This window comes from Oryctolagus cuniculus, chromosome 12 (assembly GCF_051225735.1).
Source record: "Oryctolagus cuniculus isolate XC-2025 breed Fujian yellow rabbit chromosome 12, ASM5122573v1, whole genome shotgun sequence".
NCBI classification, from domain to species: Eukaryota; Metazoa; Chordata; class Mammalia; order Lagomorpha; family Leporidae; genus Oryctolagus; species Oryctolagus cuniculus.
Window position 1 is genome coordinate 110,786,049 of NC_142878.1, and position 18,622 is coordinate 110,804,670.

The following is an 18,622-nucleotide window of genomic DNA, read 5'->3' on the forward strand; positions in this document are numbered from 1 at the left end:
ATGTACTCCCCCGGTGACTGTAATGGCCAGGACTGGTCCAGGCTGAAGCCAGGAGTCTGGAACTCCATCTGGGTCTCCCACGTGGGTGCAGGGGCCCAAGCACTTGGGCCATCTTCCACTGCTTTCCCAGGCTCAGTAGCAGGGAGCTGGATCCGAAGCAGAGCAGCTGAGACTCTGAGTTTCAAATAAATAAACAAATCTTAAAAAAAAAAAAAAAAAAAAAAAGACACAATAGGTACCTCCTTCTTCCGGCACATTGAAGATTTAGGGGCTGGCATTGTGGCTTAGCAGGTTGAGCCATCACCCATTGCCTCCTAGAACCTGCATTAGCAAGAAGCTGGAGTCAGCAGCAGGGACCAGGCATTGGACTCAGATACTGTGACGTGGGCTGTGGGCCTCCTAACTGGTGGGCCAAATGCCACCTCTGATTGGGTTTTCATCATCCACAAGATGCAGGACTCCCTGACCCACGGCAGCCCGGGCTGCTGGCGAAGGCAGCTCTGGACAAGGCTGGGTCTGGCTCTGATTCTGCCAGCAGAGGGAGGCGGACCTGCAGGCCTTACCAAGAAGCCAGAGGGGTTCTCCAGGGCGCCCTGAGAGCTCCAGCTTTGATGGGCGCATGGCTGACTTGGGAAAAAACAGGCGATCCTTTTGCCAGCTGCCATGGGACAGGAATTTCACCTTCCTGGCCAAGGTTAATCAGGTCCCTGCGGCCCCCATTTCCTGCAGTTCCACCAGCTCCACATTCTGGGGCCTGCTGGGTGCTCCCTCCGCTCCAGTTCTGCAGCAAGCCTGGGGCACGTGCAGGGGGAGGGAAGGGCTCCACACAAGCCAGTGGAGCGGGCAGGGCACTGAGAGGGGCGCAGTGACACTGAGCCCGGGGGGATGCACTTCAGGGCCTCACACAATGGCCGTCAGCATCTCTCCCTCTGTTTCTCAGGCTCTGCCTTGCTCTGTCCTCATGTATCACACACACTTCTCCAGGTGGCAGGGAGAGGGGAGCCGGCACCTTCCATCTCACATCCTGTTAGCATCACGGAGCACTGAGGGCAAGAGAGTGATGCCCTGAGCGTCCCAAAGCCACACCTGAGGTGATCCTACTGGTCAGGGCCACACCAGTGCCCACCCCAGTACTCACCAGTGCCCACCACTACTCACTCCCGTACCCACAGCACACACACAGTGAGAGCCCTAGGCGCAGGATGAAGCTGGCCCTGCTGTGCCCAGCGCCACAGGATGAATGCTCCTTGGTCTGCAAGGATTTCTCTGAATCACTTATTCTGCAATCGACATTTCTGGGGACTGTCTTACCTGCCCGTGAGCTGAGGAAGCAAAGACCCAGCCTGCTGCCATTTATCGTGGAAGGTGGGCTCTGGGTACTTGTAACACAGGGAGCAACCCCAGATAGGCACTGGTGAGGCCACTGGAAGAGACACTAGAAGTGTGTGTGCCCTGTGCCGATGCTATATTCAAGTAGTGAATACAAATGAGGAAGAAGGAGTCTGTTAAACATGCCATGAAGGGGGTCAGCGCTGTGGTGCAGCGGGTAAGGCCACTGCCTGTGATGCCCGCATTGCATATGGGTACCGGTTTGCTCCACTTCCGATCTAGCTCTCGGCTAATGCACCTGGGAAAGCAGCAGAGGATGACCCAAGTGCTTGGGCCCCTGCACCCACATGGGAGACCCAGATGGAGTTTTGGACTCCTGGCTTAAGCCTGGACCAGCCCAGGCATTGCCGCCTTTTGGGGAGTGAACCAGCAGATGGAAGCGCTCTCTCTCTCTCTCTGTAACTCTAGCTTTCAATAAATAAAATAAATCTTTCAAAAAAATTCATACTTCTGGACCATTCCAGCTAAGTCACCCTCTCCACTCCCATCCTTTTTTTTTTTTTTTTTTTTTTTGACAGGCAGAGTGGACAGTGAGAGAGAGAGACAGAGAGAAAGGTCTTCCTTTGCCATTGGTTCACCCTCCAATGGCTGCTGCGCCGGCGCGCTGTGGCCGGTGCATCACGCTGATCCGATGGCAGGAGCCAGGTACTTCTCCTGGTCTCCCATGGGGTGCAGGGCCCAAGCACCTGGGCCATCCTCCACTGCACTCCCTGGCCACAGCACCGGGACAGAATCCGGCGCCCCGACCGGGACTAGAACCCGGTGTGCTGGCGCCGCAAGGCGGAGGATTAGCCTAGTGAGCCGCAGCCCCGGCCATCCACTCCCATCCTAAACCAGGATCAAGGAATCACCCACTCTGGCACCCACATGGGATGCTGGCACTACAAGTGGCAGGTTGACTTGCTATGCCGCAGAGCCAGCCCCCAGGAGCGTCATCTTTAAAGAGCAAGGGAACACATGTTAATCAAAACGGGATTAAGCTGACTGACCTGAGGATCTGGGCTGGGCAGGAAAAACAGGGAGGCCAGGAAGACATGAGGGCCCATGAGGCAGGTGACGTGCAGGCAGTGGGAGTGGCCGGGAGGAGGAGGAATCCTGGAAAGTTAGGGAACAGTGGAGTCCAGCCTCATTCTCTGGGATGCACTCCCTCTGCTTATCCAGAGTGCTGTTGGGTGTGCGCGCTCCCAGGGTGTGATGGGCCCCAGGGGGCGAGCCGTTTTAGGGAGCAGCCCAGCTCCTCTGAACTCCCGCACCCTGGGACAGCCTGCAGCCCCACTTTTTCGGTTCTTGTAGGTGGTGGGTTTAACAGACCCACGCTCAGGCTGCCTCCTGGCCCTGGCCATGCAGCAAGGGGAACAGATCCGGGCTCCTAAGCAGGAAGGAGTCAGAAGCAAGAGGCTGCCGGAGTGCAAATGTGAACACACACTCAACAAGCCAGCCCAGGAGGGACAGACGTGACATGCGCTCGTGTCACTCAGAGGCAGCTCCTTCCTTGTGGGGGCCATGCCCGGCTGAAAAAAAGGAGGCGGGAGGAGAGCCGCTCTAAGAGAAGGCTTCCGTCAGTGCTGACGGCCAGCAGGGCCACGTGGGAACTGGAAGGCTGGGATGGTGAACCAGCTCTGGCCTTGTCTCGGGTTAATAGCCACAGCGAGTACGTTACAGCTTCCACATAGCACACAGATGCTCCTCCACTCACAGCGAGGTTCTGTCCCAACGGCCCATCGTAAGCTGAAAATACTGTGCCTCCAAACACGGTACCGAACACCCTGCTTATCAACACAGTGCACTGTAGATGGCTTGTTGTCAGCCTTCGCGACCGTGTGGCCGACCGGGAGCTGCGTGACACTAGCCAGGGAAAGATCCAAATTCAAAGTATGGTTCCTACTCAGCGCGTGGCACTTCTGTACCACCGCCAGTTCCAAACATCTGGACTGCCTGTGCTTCCCACTGCCAGGGGCTTTGGTGGTTACTTTGTGCGTATCAGTTTGCAGCGTATGAAAGTGCAGCTATTTATTTATATCCTACAAAAATGACAATTTCACAGGGTTCAAGCTGCTACCGCAGTTACTGAAAGCTTGGTCCCTGCCGCCAGTGCTTAGTCATAACTCAAAGTTTGAAGATAAAGGAAAGAGGAAGTTTAGTCTATCACAGATAAGGACAACAAACTCGAGTCTCAAGAACTAAGCCCTGCCCGGTGAGGACAATTTGGGACTTTTAAAGGAAGCCGGGCTGCTGAGCCAGGTGCTGAGGGCAGCTTGGGCCTGACCACAGAGTTCCCTGGGAAGCTTGCTGGATGGCTTACGTTACCAACAGGTAGACATAGCAGGGACAGTCTGAACCGCTGAGAAGCCACAAAACATGATTTTGGCTGGGATTTGAAAGAGGCAAAGTACCCAGGGTTTTATTATCAGCAGAGCCTAGAGAGCAGAAGCCCAGAGCCCGTGCTTATCTGTCCCAATACCTTCAAATCTCGGGCAGGCTGGCGTGGGGGTGGGGGGCCAGGTGACTCACGGCCAGTTCCTGGAACTCACAAGCAGGCATCTGTTCAAACAGACACTTGGGTCAGTCACAGGCTCACTCAGCCTGCTTTTGTTCATCAGAGTTTGCAAAGGAAAAGAAAGATGTCATTTTATCCGCACCCACCAGCCCCGTGAGATAGGGACCATTGTCTCCCAAAAGGAGAAAGTTAGGATTCGCAAAGTGTTCATTTAAGGCTGAAAAAAATGAGCAAGCTCTGAACCGACTTGGCCTGAAGACCAAAGTGCTGTCCCCATACAGGCAGCAACTACAGGAGCAAATCAGACGAGTGCCAGGATTACAAGACCCGGAAGAGCCCGCGTCCGGCTTCCGACGTGGCCCGCGAGCACGCGGGGGCAGCAGGTGGCGGCTCCAGTGCCTGGGTCCCCGCCATCCACGTGGGATGCCCGGAGCTCCTGGCTCTGGCGCTGGCGTGGCCCAGCTCCAGCCAGTAAGGGTTTGGAGAGTGAACCAGCGGACAGGAGATCTGTTTCTCTCTCCGAATAAATAATACAATTCAAAGGGCGTGGCGTGGCGGGGGGCGGGGGGAGAAGGCCCCGAAGTGTCTGACTCCGAAAATCCGAGGCCCCTGGGGTCCGCAGAGCGTCGCCGTCCCTGCTCACTCCTCCCCGCCACACGGGGCGCCAAGTGCTCATACTCTCTCTCTCCGAGTGCCTCCCCGCGGCCCACCCCCAGCCCAGAGCCCCTCTTCTTTCTCGACCCACGGCGCAGGCGTCACCCCAAGCTCCGCGCCCCTCCCAACCAACCACCACCGCGCAGGCGCGCCAGGGCTGCGGTCGCAGGCAGAGGCGCGCCCGGGCACAGGCCGCACGGGGATTGGTCCGGAGCCGCCCACGTGGCCACGGGGGGCCGCGCGCGCGTGCGCAGAGTGGCGCAGCGCGCCCGTGACGGAGCGCCAGGCGTGGGGTGCGCGCCCTCGCCCGCCCGCCCGGCCCCCGCCCCTCGGCCTGCCGCTCCGCCCCCGCGGGGCGTCCCGGGCCGCTCGTCCCCTCGGCGGCGGCCGCGCGCGGCCCGGGGTCGCCGTGAGTACTCGCGACGCAGGCCTGCGGGGCGGCCGCCGCGGGGACGGGGCGGGGCGGGGCGGCCGGGCCGCGGGAAGGGTGCGGGGCCGCGCTGCCTGGGCCGAGGCGCTTCCAGGGAGGGCTTGGCCCGGGCGGGCGGGCGGACGGCGCGAGGGGCCCTGCCAGGCTGGCCCGCGGATAGGCGCCGCCGCTTCCCCGGGCGGCAGGTGCAGGAGTCAGCGGGGTCTCCGGAGGAGTCCCGGGGGGAGCGGCCTCGGGCCCGCCCTTTGCCTCCGCGACTCCGAGCTCGGGGCCGGGGGCCGGGGGCCGGGGGCCGCGGGCCGCGGGCCGCGGGCCGCGGGCCGCGTCCTTGGCCCAGGACCGCGCGGCTGGGAGTCCGCCCTCAGTTTAACGTGGAGCTCGCGGGCTGCTTCGCACGGCAGGTGTCACAGCGAGGAGCGGCCGTGGGCCGAGGGCGAGACCTTTGCGATCCGCACTCGAGGCTTATTTGCATTCGGTCTTTTTTTTTTTTTTTTTAATCCCCCTCCCAGGGGAAACTCATCAGGCGTCCCGCGAGACGCTGAGCCTCATGCCAGCGGCTCTGGGCGCTCCGGCCCCGCTTCTCAAAAGCGTACCCTCTTTGCCTCATCGGGAGCAACCACCTAGGTCTTTGCTGCTTAGATCACTGACAGCTCCCTCCAAAGTTAGAACCCCGTCCCGGGGAGGTGACCGAGCCAGGGCCTCCCAAGTGCCCCTCGGTGCCAACCTCCCTAGGCCCAGTCTAGCATACACAACGTGAGAGCTTCCGGCCAGCCCTCCCTTGGCTTTTTCTTTAAAATGTCTGTGATTCTCTGAATTTGCCCGCCTTTCCCCAGTGCTGGCCAGCGCGGGGATGTGCAGCCGGGCCGTGTGTATGGCTCAGGAGATCATGTGGTGTGGCCCTGCCAAGGCACTTGACGTTCAGTAAATCTAAAGCAGGCTAACTTAGATAATTTTGCATGACCAGTGCATGACGTTGTAAGTATCCCGATGGCCCTTGGCGGAGAGGAGGTCCCCACCCACGTCAGGAAAGCGCGCTGGGAGTAGGGAAGGCAGGCCCCTTTCCCCAGGACATTTGAAACAACGGGTGATCTCAACTGTCTGTTCCCGGACGGGAAAACCTCCCTCTGAACTCGCTTTTCTCTCCTTGTGATGGCAGCAGGGACCAAGCAACAACAGCCCTTGGACAGATGCTAAGTGTCTGTTGACCTCTGCGGAGTCAGAGACCTTGACATTGCTGGAACTCCCGGCCTAGCTGGCCCCAAGCCACGCGGCGGACATTCGTGCCTCCCTCTTCACTCCTCCGGGGTCGGCCGACCGGGTCAGCACCCGCGTGTTTGTCTCACAAGCCCGACCCCGAGGTCTGCGTGTGCTGTTTCTCAGCTGCTCTCGGAGGTGAATGAAGTCTGCGTTGACAGACCAGCCTGGCCTGGTTGTGTCTGTGTGACAGCATGTAGGCGCTGGTGCGGAAGCTTTGGTGTCCAGCCAAGGGGCTGAGACTAGAGACCGTGCAAAGTGTCAGAGTCCTGCCACCACGGAGCTTCCGTTGTGCCGGAAGGTGAACCGTGAGTGGGAATGCGGTGGCCCCCCCGTGGGAGTAGTCAAGGCGGGTGGGAGGAGGAGCTAGCGTGGGTGCGCGTGGTGTGGCCAAGCTGCGGGAGAGGTGCGCGGGGTGTGGCCGAGCTGCGGGAGAGTGTTCCCACCCGGGAAGGGGCAGGGGCAGGCCAGAGATCCGGCAGAGCGTGCGAGGTGTGTTTAAGGCGTGGAGCCACTGGTGATCCCCCGGTAATACGTTCTAGGAAGAGCCCCTGCAAGAGTAGCTTCTGTTTTGTTTTTTTTTTTTTTTTTTTTTTAACTTTTTATTGTGAGTTTGTCCCAATTACAAACATTAGGATTGTGAGGAAACCCTCATTTACATGTCACGCCACTCCTTTGGTAGCAACATTTTGCCCTGTTTAATTTAATCTGCCCCCCCTTGTTTGGGTGGAGGGGGAGCCAGTTAGTGTTTTAAAGCGAGTCTCAGTTGCTTGGAACCTCAGCTGTTCCCTGCTTTTGCTGTCAAGTGGAAGTCCTCTAACTGAGAACCCCTGATCTAGAAAGCTAAGGGCACTAGGACTGTGTTAGAGACCGTGAGCTCTTCCGTCTGAGCTTGGAGTGGGTTAGGCTTGATTGCTGTGCAGGGCCAGGAAGGCTGGGGCTCTGGTTGTTAATTTTGGCTTTACAGTAGAGTCAGCTGGCGAGCTTCTAGCTAATTGAAATCTTAGGCTCCATCTCCATGAAGTTGAGCCCACGGGTCCCAGGATGGGGTTGTTTGCCGGTGTGTGTGAGAAAAGCTGCCCAGGTGTTGGAGGTAAGCAGCCACACTTGTGACCTGCTGATCTGGAGAGCAGCAGAAAACTTGGCAAGCTTGCTCTCTGGGAGCTTTGCCAGCCCCTGCCTTGAAGGCCCGCGTAGTTTGATGCACCCCACCCTGCCACCTGTGGAAACTACAGTGGGGCAAAAAGTTGCCAGTATAGATTTGGGGGCCCCAAGAGTAGAAGCACACAGGGAAGCTGGAAGGGCCGGGGTTAGTGTTTTTCTGAGCATTTATTGGAGGGGGAGATTCCAGGATGACTCCAGGGCATCGCTGGCCATGACAGTTCAGACCACGTCTACTAGAGGACACTGCGTGTTGTCAGAGACTTAAGTCGCCATGATTGTCACATAATGGCTTCTAGTAATATCTGTGTTAAAAACAGATAACGGCTCAGTATAGGGAAATAACAAGTAAAAAGGCCAGAAAGAATTTTAGTTCTTCACTGTGGTTGAGGTTGCTCCTGTGAAGAATGTTCCAGAATGAACGGAGTAGCAGATCATTGTGTTTGGCTGCATGATTGTTGCACAGTGATGAACTAGAGCGGGGGCTTGTTTAATCCCAGCCGTCGAGCTGGAATGAAGTGGCAGTATCTTACACTTGTGATGTGCTGTTGTGGTTCGTTGAAGAACTGCATGTGCAGGTGTGATATAGTGCATGCAAGTATGTCTCTTTACGTACCAGCATCCATATAGCTGTGTAGAAGAGTGAACCCAAAGTTGTGTGTGCCTGTGTATACCCCACCCAGCTACTGTGTGTGTAACTGTATTGTAAAGTGTATTCAGCATTGTGCCTGTGTGTGCATAGCACAGCTGTGGTGTTTGTAACTCTGTAGTAAAAGTGTGTGCATCATGGTGAGTGCCTGTGTGTACACCACCCAGCTATGAAATGTGTGACTGTGTAGTAAAAGTGTGTGCATCATGGTGAGTGCCTGTGTGTCTACCACCCAGCAGTGATGTGTGTAACTATAGTAAAAGTGTGTGCTTCATTGTGTCTATGTGTATATCACCCAGATATGATGTGAGTAACTGTAGTAGAAGTGTTTGCATCCTTGTGAGTGACACCACCCAGCTATGAAATGTGTGAGTGTAGTGAAGGTGTGTGCATCATGGTGAGTGCCTGAGTGTACACTGCCTGGCTACGAGGTATGTGACTATAGGAAAGCATGTGCATCACTTTGTGTGCCTGGATATATGCCAACCAACTGTGATGTGTGTGACTGTGTAGATAAGTGAATCCAATATTGTGAGTGCCTGTGTGGACACACCCAGCTATGATGTGTGTGACTCTGTAGTAAAAGTATATCTATCACTGTGTGTTTCTGGGTGGACACCACCCAGCTATGATGTATGTGACTGTAGTAAAAGTATATTTATCACTGTGTGTGCCTGTGTGAACACCACCCAGCTGTGACGTGTGTGACTGTGTAGTAAAAGTGAAACCATCATTGTGCCTGTGTGGACATAACCCAGCTATGATGTGTATATTGTGTAGTAAAAGTGTATGCATCACTGTGTGGACACCACCCAGCTGTGATGTGTGTGACTGTAGTAAAAGTGTGTGCATCACTGTGAGGGCCTGTGTGGACAACACCCAGCTGTGATGTGTGTGACTGTAGTAAAAGTGTGTGCATCACTGTGAGGGCCTGTGTGGACAACACCCAGCTGTGATGTGTGTGACTGTAGTAAAAGTGTGTGCATCACTGTGAGGGCCTGTGTGGACACCACCCAGCTGTGATGTGACTGTAGTAAAAGTGTGTGCATCACTGTGAGAGCCTGTGTGGATACCACCCAGCTGTGATGTGTGTGACTGTAGTAAAGTGTGTGCATCACTGTGAGAGCCTGTGTGGACACCACCCTGCTGTGATGTGTGTGGCTGTAGTAGAAGTGTGTGCATCACTGTGAGAGCCTGTGTGGACATCACCCTGCTGTGATGTGTGTGGCTGTAGTAGAAGTGTGTGCATCACTGTGAGAGCCTGTGTGGACACCACCCGGCTGTGATGTGTGGCTGTAGTAAAGTGTGTACATAACTGTGAGAGCCTGTGTGGACACCACCCGGCTGTGATGTGTGTGACTGTAGTAGAAGTGTGTGCATCACTGTGAGAGCCTGTGTGGACATCACCCGGCTGTGATGTGTGTGACTGTAGTAGAAGTGTGTGCATCACTGTGAGAGCCTGTGTGGACATCACCCAGCTGTGATGTGTGTGGCTGTAGTAGAAGTGTGTGCATCACTGTGAGAGCCTGTGTGGACATCACCCAGCTGTGATGTGTGTGGCTGTAGTAGAAGTGTGTGCATCACTGTGAGAGCCTGTGTGGACATCACCCGGCTGTGATGTGTGTGACTGTAGTAGAAGTGTGTGCATCACTGTGAGAGCCTGTGTGGACATCACCCAGCTGTGATGTGTGTGACTGTAGTAGAAGTGTGTGCATCACTGTGAGAGCCTGTGTGGACACCACCCGGCTGTGATGTGTGTGACTGTAGTAGAAGTGTGTGCATCACTGTGAGAGCCTGTGTGGACATCACCCAGCTGTGATGTGTGTGGCTGTAGTAGAAGTGTGTGCATCACTGTGAGAGCCTGTGTGGACATCACCTGGCTGTGATGTGTGTGGCTGTAGTAGAAGTGTGTGCATCACTGTGAGAGCCTGTGTGGACATCACCCAGCTGTGATGTGTGTGGCTGTAGTAGAAGTGTGTGCATCACTGTGAGAGCCTGTGTGGACACCACCCGGCTGTGATGTGTGGCTGTAGTAAAGTGTGTACATAACTGTGAGAGCCTGTGTGGACACCACCCGGCTGTGATGTGTGTGACTGTAGTAGAAGTGTGTGCATCACTGTGAGAGCCTGTGTGGACATCACCCGGCTGTGATGTGTGTGACTGTAGTAGAAGTGTGTGCATCACTGTGAGAGCCTGTGTGGACATCACCCGGCTGTGATGTGTGTGGCTGTAGTAGAAGTGTGTGCATCACTGTGAGAGCCTGTGTGGACACCACCCGGCTGTGATGTGTGTGACTGTAGTAGAAGTGTGTGCATCACTGTGAGAGCCTGTGTGGACATCACCCGGCTGTGATGTGTGTGACTGTAGTAGAAGTGTGTGCATCACTGTGAGAGCCTGTGTGGACATCACCCAGCTGTGATGTGTGTGGCTGTAGTAGAAGTGTGTGCATCACTGTGAGAGCCTGTGTGGACATCACCTGGCTGTGATGTGTGTGGCTGTAGTAGAAGTGTGTGCATCACTGTGAGAGCCTGTGTGGACATCACCCAGCTGTGATGTGTGTGGCTGTAGTAGAAGTGTGTGCATCACTGTGAGAGCCTGTGTGGACATCACCCTGCTGTGATGTGTGTGGCTGTAGTAGAAGTGTGTGCATCACTGTGAGAGCCTGTGTGGACACCACCCGGCTGTGATGTGTGGCTGTAGTAAAGTGTGTACATAACTGTGAGAGCCTGTGTGGACACCACCCGGCTGTGATGTGTGTGACTGTAGTAGAAGTGTGTGCATCACTGTGAGAGCCTGTGTGGACATCACCCGGCTGTGATGTGTGTGACTGTAGTAGAAGTGTGTGCATCACTGTGAGAGCCTGTGTGGACATCACCCAGCTGTGATGTGTGTGGCTGTAGTAGAAGTGTGTGCATCACTGTGAGAGCCTGTGTGGACATCACCCAGCTGTGATGTGTGTGGCTGTAGTAGAAGTGTGTGCATCACTGTGAGAGCCTGTGTGGACATCACCCGGCTGTGATGTGTGTGACTGTAGTAGAAGTGTGTGCATCACTGTGAGAGCCTGTGTGGACATCACCCAGCTGTGATGTGTGTGACTGTAGTAGAAGTGTGTGCATCACTGTGAGAGCCTGTGTGGACACCACCCGGCTGTGATGTGTGTGACTGTAGTAGAAGTGTGTGCATCACTGTGAGAGCCTGTGTGGACATCACCCAGCTGTGATGTGTGTGGCTGTAGTAGAAGTGTGTGCATCACTGTGAGAGCCTGTGTGGACATCACCTGGCTGTGATGTGTGTGGCTGTAGTAGAAGTGTGTGCATCACTGTGAGAGCCTGTGTGGACATCACCCAGCTGTGATGTGTGTGGCTGTAGTAGAAGTGTGTGCATCACTGTGAGAGCCTGTGTGGACACCACCCGGCTGTGATGTGTGGCTGTAGTAAAGTGTGTACATAACTGTGAGAGCCTGTGTGGACACCACCCGGCTGTGATGTGTGTGGCTGTAGTAGAAGTGTGTGCATCACCGTGAGAGCCTGTGTGGACATCACCCAGCTGTGATGTGTGTGGCTGTAGTAGAAGTGTGTGCATCACTGTGAGAGCCTGTGTGGACATCACCCAGCTGTGATGTGTGTGGCTGTAGTAGAAGTGTGTGCATCACTGTGAGAGCCTGTGTGGACATCACCCGGCTGTGATGTGTGTGGCTGTAGTAGAAGTGTGTGCATCACCGTGAGAGCCTGTGTGGACACCACCCGGCTGTGATGTGTGTGACTGTAGTAGAAGTGTGTGCATCACTGTGAGAGCCTGTGTGGACATCACCCGGCTGTGATGTGTGTGACTGTAGTAGAAGTGTGTGCATCACTGTGAGAGCCTGTGTGGACATCACCCTGCTGTGATGTGTGTGGCTGTAGTAGAAGTGTGTGCATCACTGTGAGAGCCTGTGTGGACACCACCCTGCTGTGATGTGTGTGGCTGTAGTAGAAGTGTGTGCATCACTGTGAGAGCCTGTGTGGACATCACCCTGCTGTGATGTGTGTGACTGTAGTAGAAGTGTGTGCATCACTGTGAGAGCCTGTGTGGACATCACCCTGCTGTGATGTGTGTGACTGTAGTAGAAGTGTGTGCATCACTGTGAGAGCCTGTGTGGACACCACCCGGCTGTGATGTGTGGCTGTAGTAAAGTGTGTGCATCACTGTGAGAGCCTGTGTGGACACCACCCGGCTGTGATGTGTGTGGCTGTAGTAGAAGTGTGTGCATCACTGTGAGAGCCTGTGTGGACACCACCCGGCTGTGATGTGTGTGGCTGTAGTAAAGTGTGTACATAACTGTGAGAGCCTGTGTGGACACCACCCGGCTGTGATGTGTGTGACTGTAGTAGAAGTGTGTGCATCACTGTGAGAGCCTGTGTGGACACCACCCGGCTGTGATGTGTGTGACTGTAGTAGAAGTGTGTGCATCACTGTGAGAGCCTGTGTGGACACCACCCGGCTGTGAAGAAACCAGATGTTGTCTACTCTCCACAGGACAGTGATTGGTTACACTCAGCCACATAGCCCGCCATCTCCAGATCTCCAGTTGCCCCTAACATCACGCCTCGTCCCGCTCTGTGGCTTCCTAAATGCCCATCTTGTTGGCCTGGCTTCGACTGGTGGCATGGAGGGGTGCTGCCGAGCACTGACCTGGGAGTGTGTGTGACCCACTGACCCAATGGTGAGAACCAAGTTTTTTCCTGGCATTTTGCCTTCTAGCCTTGGAGAGGTAGTGTGGCCATTTGAAGTGAAAGGAGGAAGAGGCATGGGAACAGTATTGCTTCAGGGGTGGGCCCTGGGCTCATGGGCTTTCTTGAAGGAAGGGGAAGAGTTGTGGTGAGACAAGAGAAGCAGGGTGTACGTGGAAGCCTTCGTAGGTGGCGGTCCTGGCAGAGGCAGCGTGTACCAGAGCCCAGAGGCGCTTAGAATGACCCTGCACAGGGAGGTCTCCGGCATCCTTCCCTGCCGGCTGCCACAGCCTCGGCTCCACAGGAAGGCCTAAGGAGTCCGCCCGCAGTTCTGCCGTGCGCCTGGGCGGGGTCAGGAGATTGAAACGCCCAAGGTGGCAGTGAAGGGGTCTGCAGGGAGTATGGCCTCGTCAGTCTATCCCAAGACCTTTACCCATCCTCTGTGGGAGCTTGTTTGACCCCACCCCATCCTGGGGGGTGACAGGTGCCCGACAGACTGTGTCCTTAACTCTCATCACTAGGACATCAAAGGCCAGTTCTGGAATGATGACGACTCGGAGGGCGACAATGAGTCAGAAGAGTTTCTCTATGGAGTTCAGGTGAGGCTGTGTGTGCCGCCGTCTGGGCGGTTCTAGAGCAGAGCTGAGACGAGATGGAGCCTTGGTGCTGTCAGCTAAGGCCTGGCCCAGAGTGAATCTCGTCCTCTACGTGGAAGCTGCCCTCGAGTTCTTGATTAGAGTCATGGTCTTGTGGCTCCTCCTTTTGTTTATTGGGGCCACCTCTCCAAAGATTGCTTAGTGAGGGATCATGTAACAGCGTCGCTCTGTGGGGCTCAGGCCTGAGTGGAAGTGCCCCAGTGGAGGCCCAGTCTGAGTTAGCACGTGATGCGAGTTCTCATAGGACGTGTCCCTGAGCATCCTCATCAGGACCCTGAGTGGGAGAACGGCCGCGCCAAGGCCACCGTGGTCTGCTCAGGTAGCGGGAGGGAGGCTTGTCTGTGGTGGACTCCTCACCAGGGCGCCCCACACAGAACCCTTCCTAGAAGTGGCTCTCACCTCCCCGTATTGCTGCTTTTGCATTTCTCCTGTTCTGGTTTGTCTCTTCCCATTCTTTGAATCTTCATCTCCTCTCTGTTCTCTACCAATTCTGCCATCCCAGGGGAGCTGTGCAGCTGACCTGTACCGACACCCGCAGCTGGATGCAGACATTGAAGCCGTGAAGGAGCTCTACAGTGAGAACTCGGTGTCCATCAGGTGACAGCCCGCTGCTCTCTGCGTGTTTCCTTGTGTCCTGGAAGGAGAAGTTAGGAAGTCAGTGATAGAATTTGGTTGCAATACTTCAGCTTGGCAGACAGGAGCAAGGAGGGAATTGAGGCCACTTTCTTAGAAGTCCTTTCCTATCCTAGACTTCTGTAGGCCGATAATTTCACATTGAGGTTGTAACGACGTAAGACCAAAAACGAAGAGGCAAAACAAGGTAAAGAAGAGGCAGACCACAAACTCACAGCCAGCACAGGTGTATTCAAAACTGGGAGAGGGTCTCACTACCGGAGAAGGTGGAGAGCAGCCCCTCCCTCCCAGGCTGGGGTGGGTGGGCTGTAGGGTAGTGGTCTAGCAGGTTCAGGGGCTGTTGGCAGGGTTACGCTGCTTGTGAGGAAGAATTCAGGGGAGGGGGAAGTCGGACAGGAGCTTTTGAGAAAGAATGCTCTCAGCTCAACCACACGGGGAGGGGCAAAATTAGATGCAGGGCTTTCGTCCTTGTGCACAGAGGTAGGAGGGCCCCTGGCCTGGAGAAGGACCTGCTCTTGGGTAAGCTGCCTGCAGCTGCAGCTGGGACCCTGGACACAGAGCTGCCTTCCACCCTCCCCTGTCCCGCGTCCCGGGGCCGAGCTCTGCCCCTGCCTCCGTCTCAGTCTCTGGTGCTTTCTTCCTCCCTGCATGACTCTCACGTGGCCCCTCTGCCTCTGTAGAGAATATGGGACCATCGATGACGTGGACATTGACCTCCACATCAACGCCAGCTTCCTCGATGTAAGTGCTGCTGGCCCTTGGCAGCGTGGCCCACTGGACCAGTGGGTTGGAGATGCAGGCCAGGAGTCTTGTCCCCGGGTGCTGTTTTTGGAGCACATACCCTCCGTCTGTGTGTCCTAGACCATCATAGTGGCGTGAAGTGTCACACGCACACACGTGTGTCATCTGGGGGAAGCTTCAGGTCCATTCCTCTCTGTTGTAAACTGGGGACTACTTCCTGTATTCTAGGAGGAAGTCTCCACGGCCTGGAAGGTCCTCCGGACAGAACCCATTGTATTGAGGCTGCGATTCTCCCTTTCCCAGTACCTTGATGGACCAGGTGAAGACAAGTGGTGCTCTCTGAGTGTGATCTAATCCAAAATCCTAAGTTAACTGAGGTGGAGAAAAAGTAGGAACAGGGTCCTTGGACTCACTCTGCCGGCCATTGGTAGGGGCTGTTGAGTCTCCTGTCTGTGGCGTCTGTGTGTAGTTACCTCCACCTGCTGAATGCCTGCCTCTTTCATGAAATTGTTTTCTCTGTCCCCAGACACCATTTAGTCCTCTCTCTGCTCTCAGCTTCCTGCTGAGAGAGTTTGCAATTGGCAGACAGCTTTCCGAATCTGCCTTGCCTCAGCCATTCCCCTCCTCCACCTCTTAGTGTGAGGAGTACCTCACAGCCACTGTTCTCGATCTAAGGAAGCTGTTCCACTGAAGTGCGGCATTGGACTTGGGAAGACAGAGGTGTGTATGTACTTGGAACTTTCTCTTCTCTTTGCAGAGCCATCGATTGAGGTTTTCCAGCCATCGAATAAGGAAGGGTTTGGGCTGGGTCTTCAGTTGAAAAAGTAAGAACTCTGGTTGTTTGTGGCATGGATGAATGAGGGAGGACAGATGTGTGTGGACAGACAGGCAGAACCATGGGTGGGAGGTTTCTTCCCACAGATGTCTCTGAGCCACGCCCAGGAAAAGCTAAAATAAATGTGAGGACTGCAGTTTACGGCCTTATGGAGGGGAGACTGTAGGGCTTGGGAGTCAGACCTTGAGCCTTCCTGGGGGAAGGGGAGGCGGAGTCAGGCGATTCACGTTTCCTCAGAGGGGGGCTCGCTGGGCCCCAACAGAGGCAAGTGATTGAATGTGTGGGCACTAGGCTCCGTGTGTGGTGTGCAAAGTAAAAAGTGAAGGCCGGTCTCTGCCCCCAGTGCAGCTCCAGATGGAGCCCGGTGGGTGTGTGTTGTAGTGCAGTTGTCTGTGAGGTTTGGGAAGAACACAGAGGAAGGAGTGCTGGGTTCCACGGCAGGTGGAGGACTGTGAAGGGAAGAGAGCAGGCGAGGTGATGCATGGTTTCCAAGGGCGGATGAGTGTGTAGACAGACTCAGTCTCAGGAGCCTCGGCTGACAGAGTGCGTGTGTAGGAGCTCCAGGTAGCCAAATCTTGCTTACAAAATGCGGGCAGGGGGCCAGTGCTGTGGCACAGTAGGTTAGTTGTCTTCCTGTCGTGTCAGCATCTCATATGGGCGCCGGTTTAGTGCCAGCTGCTCCTTTTCTGATCCAGCTCTCTGCTGTGGCCTGGGAAAGCAGTAGAGGTTGGCCCAAGTCCTTGGGCCCCTGCACCCACGTGGGAGACCGGGAAGAAACTCCTGGCTTTGGATTAGCTCAGCCCTGGCCATTGCAACCATTTGGGGAGTGAACCAGCAGATGGAAGACCCTTCTCTCTGTCTCTTCTTTGCATTGTCTGTAAATCTACCTCTCAAATAAATAAACAAAATCTTTAAAAAGAAAATGGGGGCAAGAGTGGTCAGAACCAAAGCCAGAGAAGCAGGGAGAGGCTCAGCCAGAGAGGATCTTGGGTTTGGAATGATTGAAGGATTATAAGCAAAGAAAAGATACGGTGAAATTTAGTTTAATTTTTTAGAGTAATATGCATTTTTTATCTACTTGAAAGGCAGAACAGGAGTGGAAGAGAGACAGAGAGGTTCCGTCTGCTGCTTTACTCCCCCAAATGCCTGTGACAGCCAGGCCGGGCCAGGCTGACTGCAGAAGCCAGGAGCTCCACATGGGTTTCCCGTGAGAGGGAGGAGCCCGAGAACTCGAGCCATCCTCTGCTGCCTCCCAGGGTGTGCATTAGCAAGAAGCTGGGTTGGAATCGGAGGTGCCGAGACTCGAACTGGCACTCCGATGTCGGATGTGGGTGCCTCGAGCAGTGGCTTAGCCTGCTGCACCGTGATGCCTGCTCTAGCTGCACCACAGTGTCTGTCCCAGATTTGGGTTTAGAAAAACCATTTGTACAAATTGGGTAGGAGGGGATGAGTCAAAAGACCAGAGCTCATAGCCTAGGCATGAGATGATGAGGGACCAGACTGAAGTGAATGGAGGTGAGAGGTGAGTTAGATTTGTGAGGTATAGAATCAGTGATACTTACAGTCTTGTTTGGGGTTATTGAGTCTAGCCATTAGGAATAGTGGAAAATAATTACTACGTTGCCAGCCTGGATGTCTGGGTCGATTGTGATGCCACCAATTTCAACAGGCATGGAGGATGGGTGGGTTTGTGGAATGAGGATAATTGGCTCCGTTTTAGACGTGTTGTCTAAAGTAACAGGATATGCGAGTGGATACTCTGAACATTTGTTGTCTGGGTGCTCTCGGGAGAGATTAGGTTGAAGACATGCATCAGTGGTGGCTGGGAATTGCAACCAGTAAAATAGGAGCGCATGAGAGAGTGAAGAAGAAATAGGGTTGAGGACAGAAGACCCTTTGTACCACCACCATCACCCACCACACCTCCCACCCCCGAATCCAGGAGGCCAGAACGTAAGCACAAGAAGAGAAATAGTGAGGCTTCGACAGGGAGGGGTGTCCTTGAGGATCAGCGATGGTCCCCAGCGAGGAGGGCCAGAGGCCAGGGGAGACAGGAAGAGGAGGCCTGGCAGTTTCTGCTGGGTTTGCGCTCCAAGTGGAAGCCAGAGGACAGAAAGGTGAAGAATGAGTGGTGAGCCACAGGTGGAAGCAGTAGGTGTGCCAGGAGAGGCTTGGGCGAGGTAGAGGGGAAGCAGGGCAGGGGGCTGGACCGAGGTGCAGGAGGTGAAATTTTGTGTAGAATTTTGGAAAGGACTGACAGGAAAGGGGGTTAGCGAGAGCTCCACGTCCCTGCAGAGGCAAGAAAGGGCTGAGCCTGGAGCACAAGGAACCTGCTCTCTAACAGGAGCCTTGTCCCCAGAGAAGGCTGGAAGCGGACCTGGGTTCTGCGGGGAGCTGCTCCCCGTTGGCTTCCTCGGTCCGGTAGGAAGAGAGGAGCTTGGAGGACGTGCGGGTGTGGAGTGACAGCCTGCAGCAGTGCCAGACAGGCCTGGTCAGCTCACAGGAGGGACCGACAGATCTGGCAGGGGCAAGACCATGAATTTGGGGATGAATTTTTTGCCTGGCAGTGTGAGTGCCGTAGACCTCATCTTCACTGTTCGCAGGGCAGAGGGCTGCAAGGCGTCCCCCTGCCCTGAGGTCCTATCCAGGAGGTCTTCACACAGCCCCGGCCCAGCTAGCCTCGCAGTCCCTGGGTCTGATTCTACCTGAGTTGCCCGCTCCGTGGTTGCTGCTCCTCTGCCCGCTCGTGCCTGAGCCCGTTCTCCTGGTCCCGCAGGATCCTGGGCATGTTCACATCCCAGCAGTGGAAGCATCTGAGCAATGATTTCCTGAAGACCCAGCAGGAGAAGAGGCACAGTTGGTTCAAGGCGAGTGGCACCATCAAGAAGTTCCGAGCTGGCCTCAGCATCTTCTCACCCATCCCCAAGTAAGTGCTCCCGAATCTTTCTGTCCTCACACTAGATTCTCTTTGGTAACACCACTCACACGGCACTGTCCCCCTTGGGTCCCTCGCC

The 18,622-nt window shown here is 55.3% G+C and overlaps 1 protein-coding gene across 50 annotated transcripts in view; it reads left to right on the forward strand.

The window, feature by feature from the left end:
* The first annotated feature begins 4,792 nt into the window (after positions 1 to 4,792).
* PARP6 (poly(ADP-ribose) polymerase family member 6) overlaps positions 4,793 to 18,622 on the forward strand; it is a 32,580-nt gene continuing 18,750 nt past the window's right edge. For 13 of the 50 annotated variants that reach the window (XR_016218467.1, XR_016218469.1, XR_011381117.2 and 10 more), the window contains exons 1-9: positions 4,793 to 4,949; positions 6,127 to 6,362; positions 12,550 to 12,736; positions 13,265 to 13,342; positions 13,902 to 13,996; positions 14,713 to 14,773; positions 15,002 to 15,092; positions 15,531 to 15,597; positions 18,385 to 18,534. Coding sequence is in view for 35 of the 50 variants with exons in the window: in XM_089310929.1 (XP_089167055.1) it covers positions 12,734 to 12,736; positions 13,265 to 13,342; positions 13,902 to 13,996; positions 14,713 to 14,773; positions 15,002 to 15,092; positions 15,531 to 15,597; positions 18,385 to 18,534 (545 nt within the window). In the remaining 15 variants the exon portion in view is untranslated. Of the gene's footprint in view, positions 4,950 to 4,989; positions 6,526 to 12,549; positions 12,737 to 13,264; positions 13,343 to 13,901; positions 13,997 to 14,148; positions 14,220 to 14,712; positions 14,774 to 15,001; positions 15,093 to 15,530; positions 15,598 to 18,384; positions 18,535 to 18,622 lie in introns of those variants that run through there. The other 37 variants (XR_016218470.1, XR_011381116.2, XR_016218473.1 and 34 more) reach the window with 14 other exon arrangements.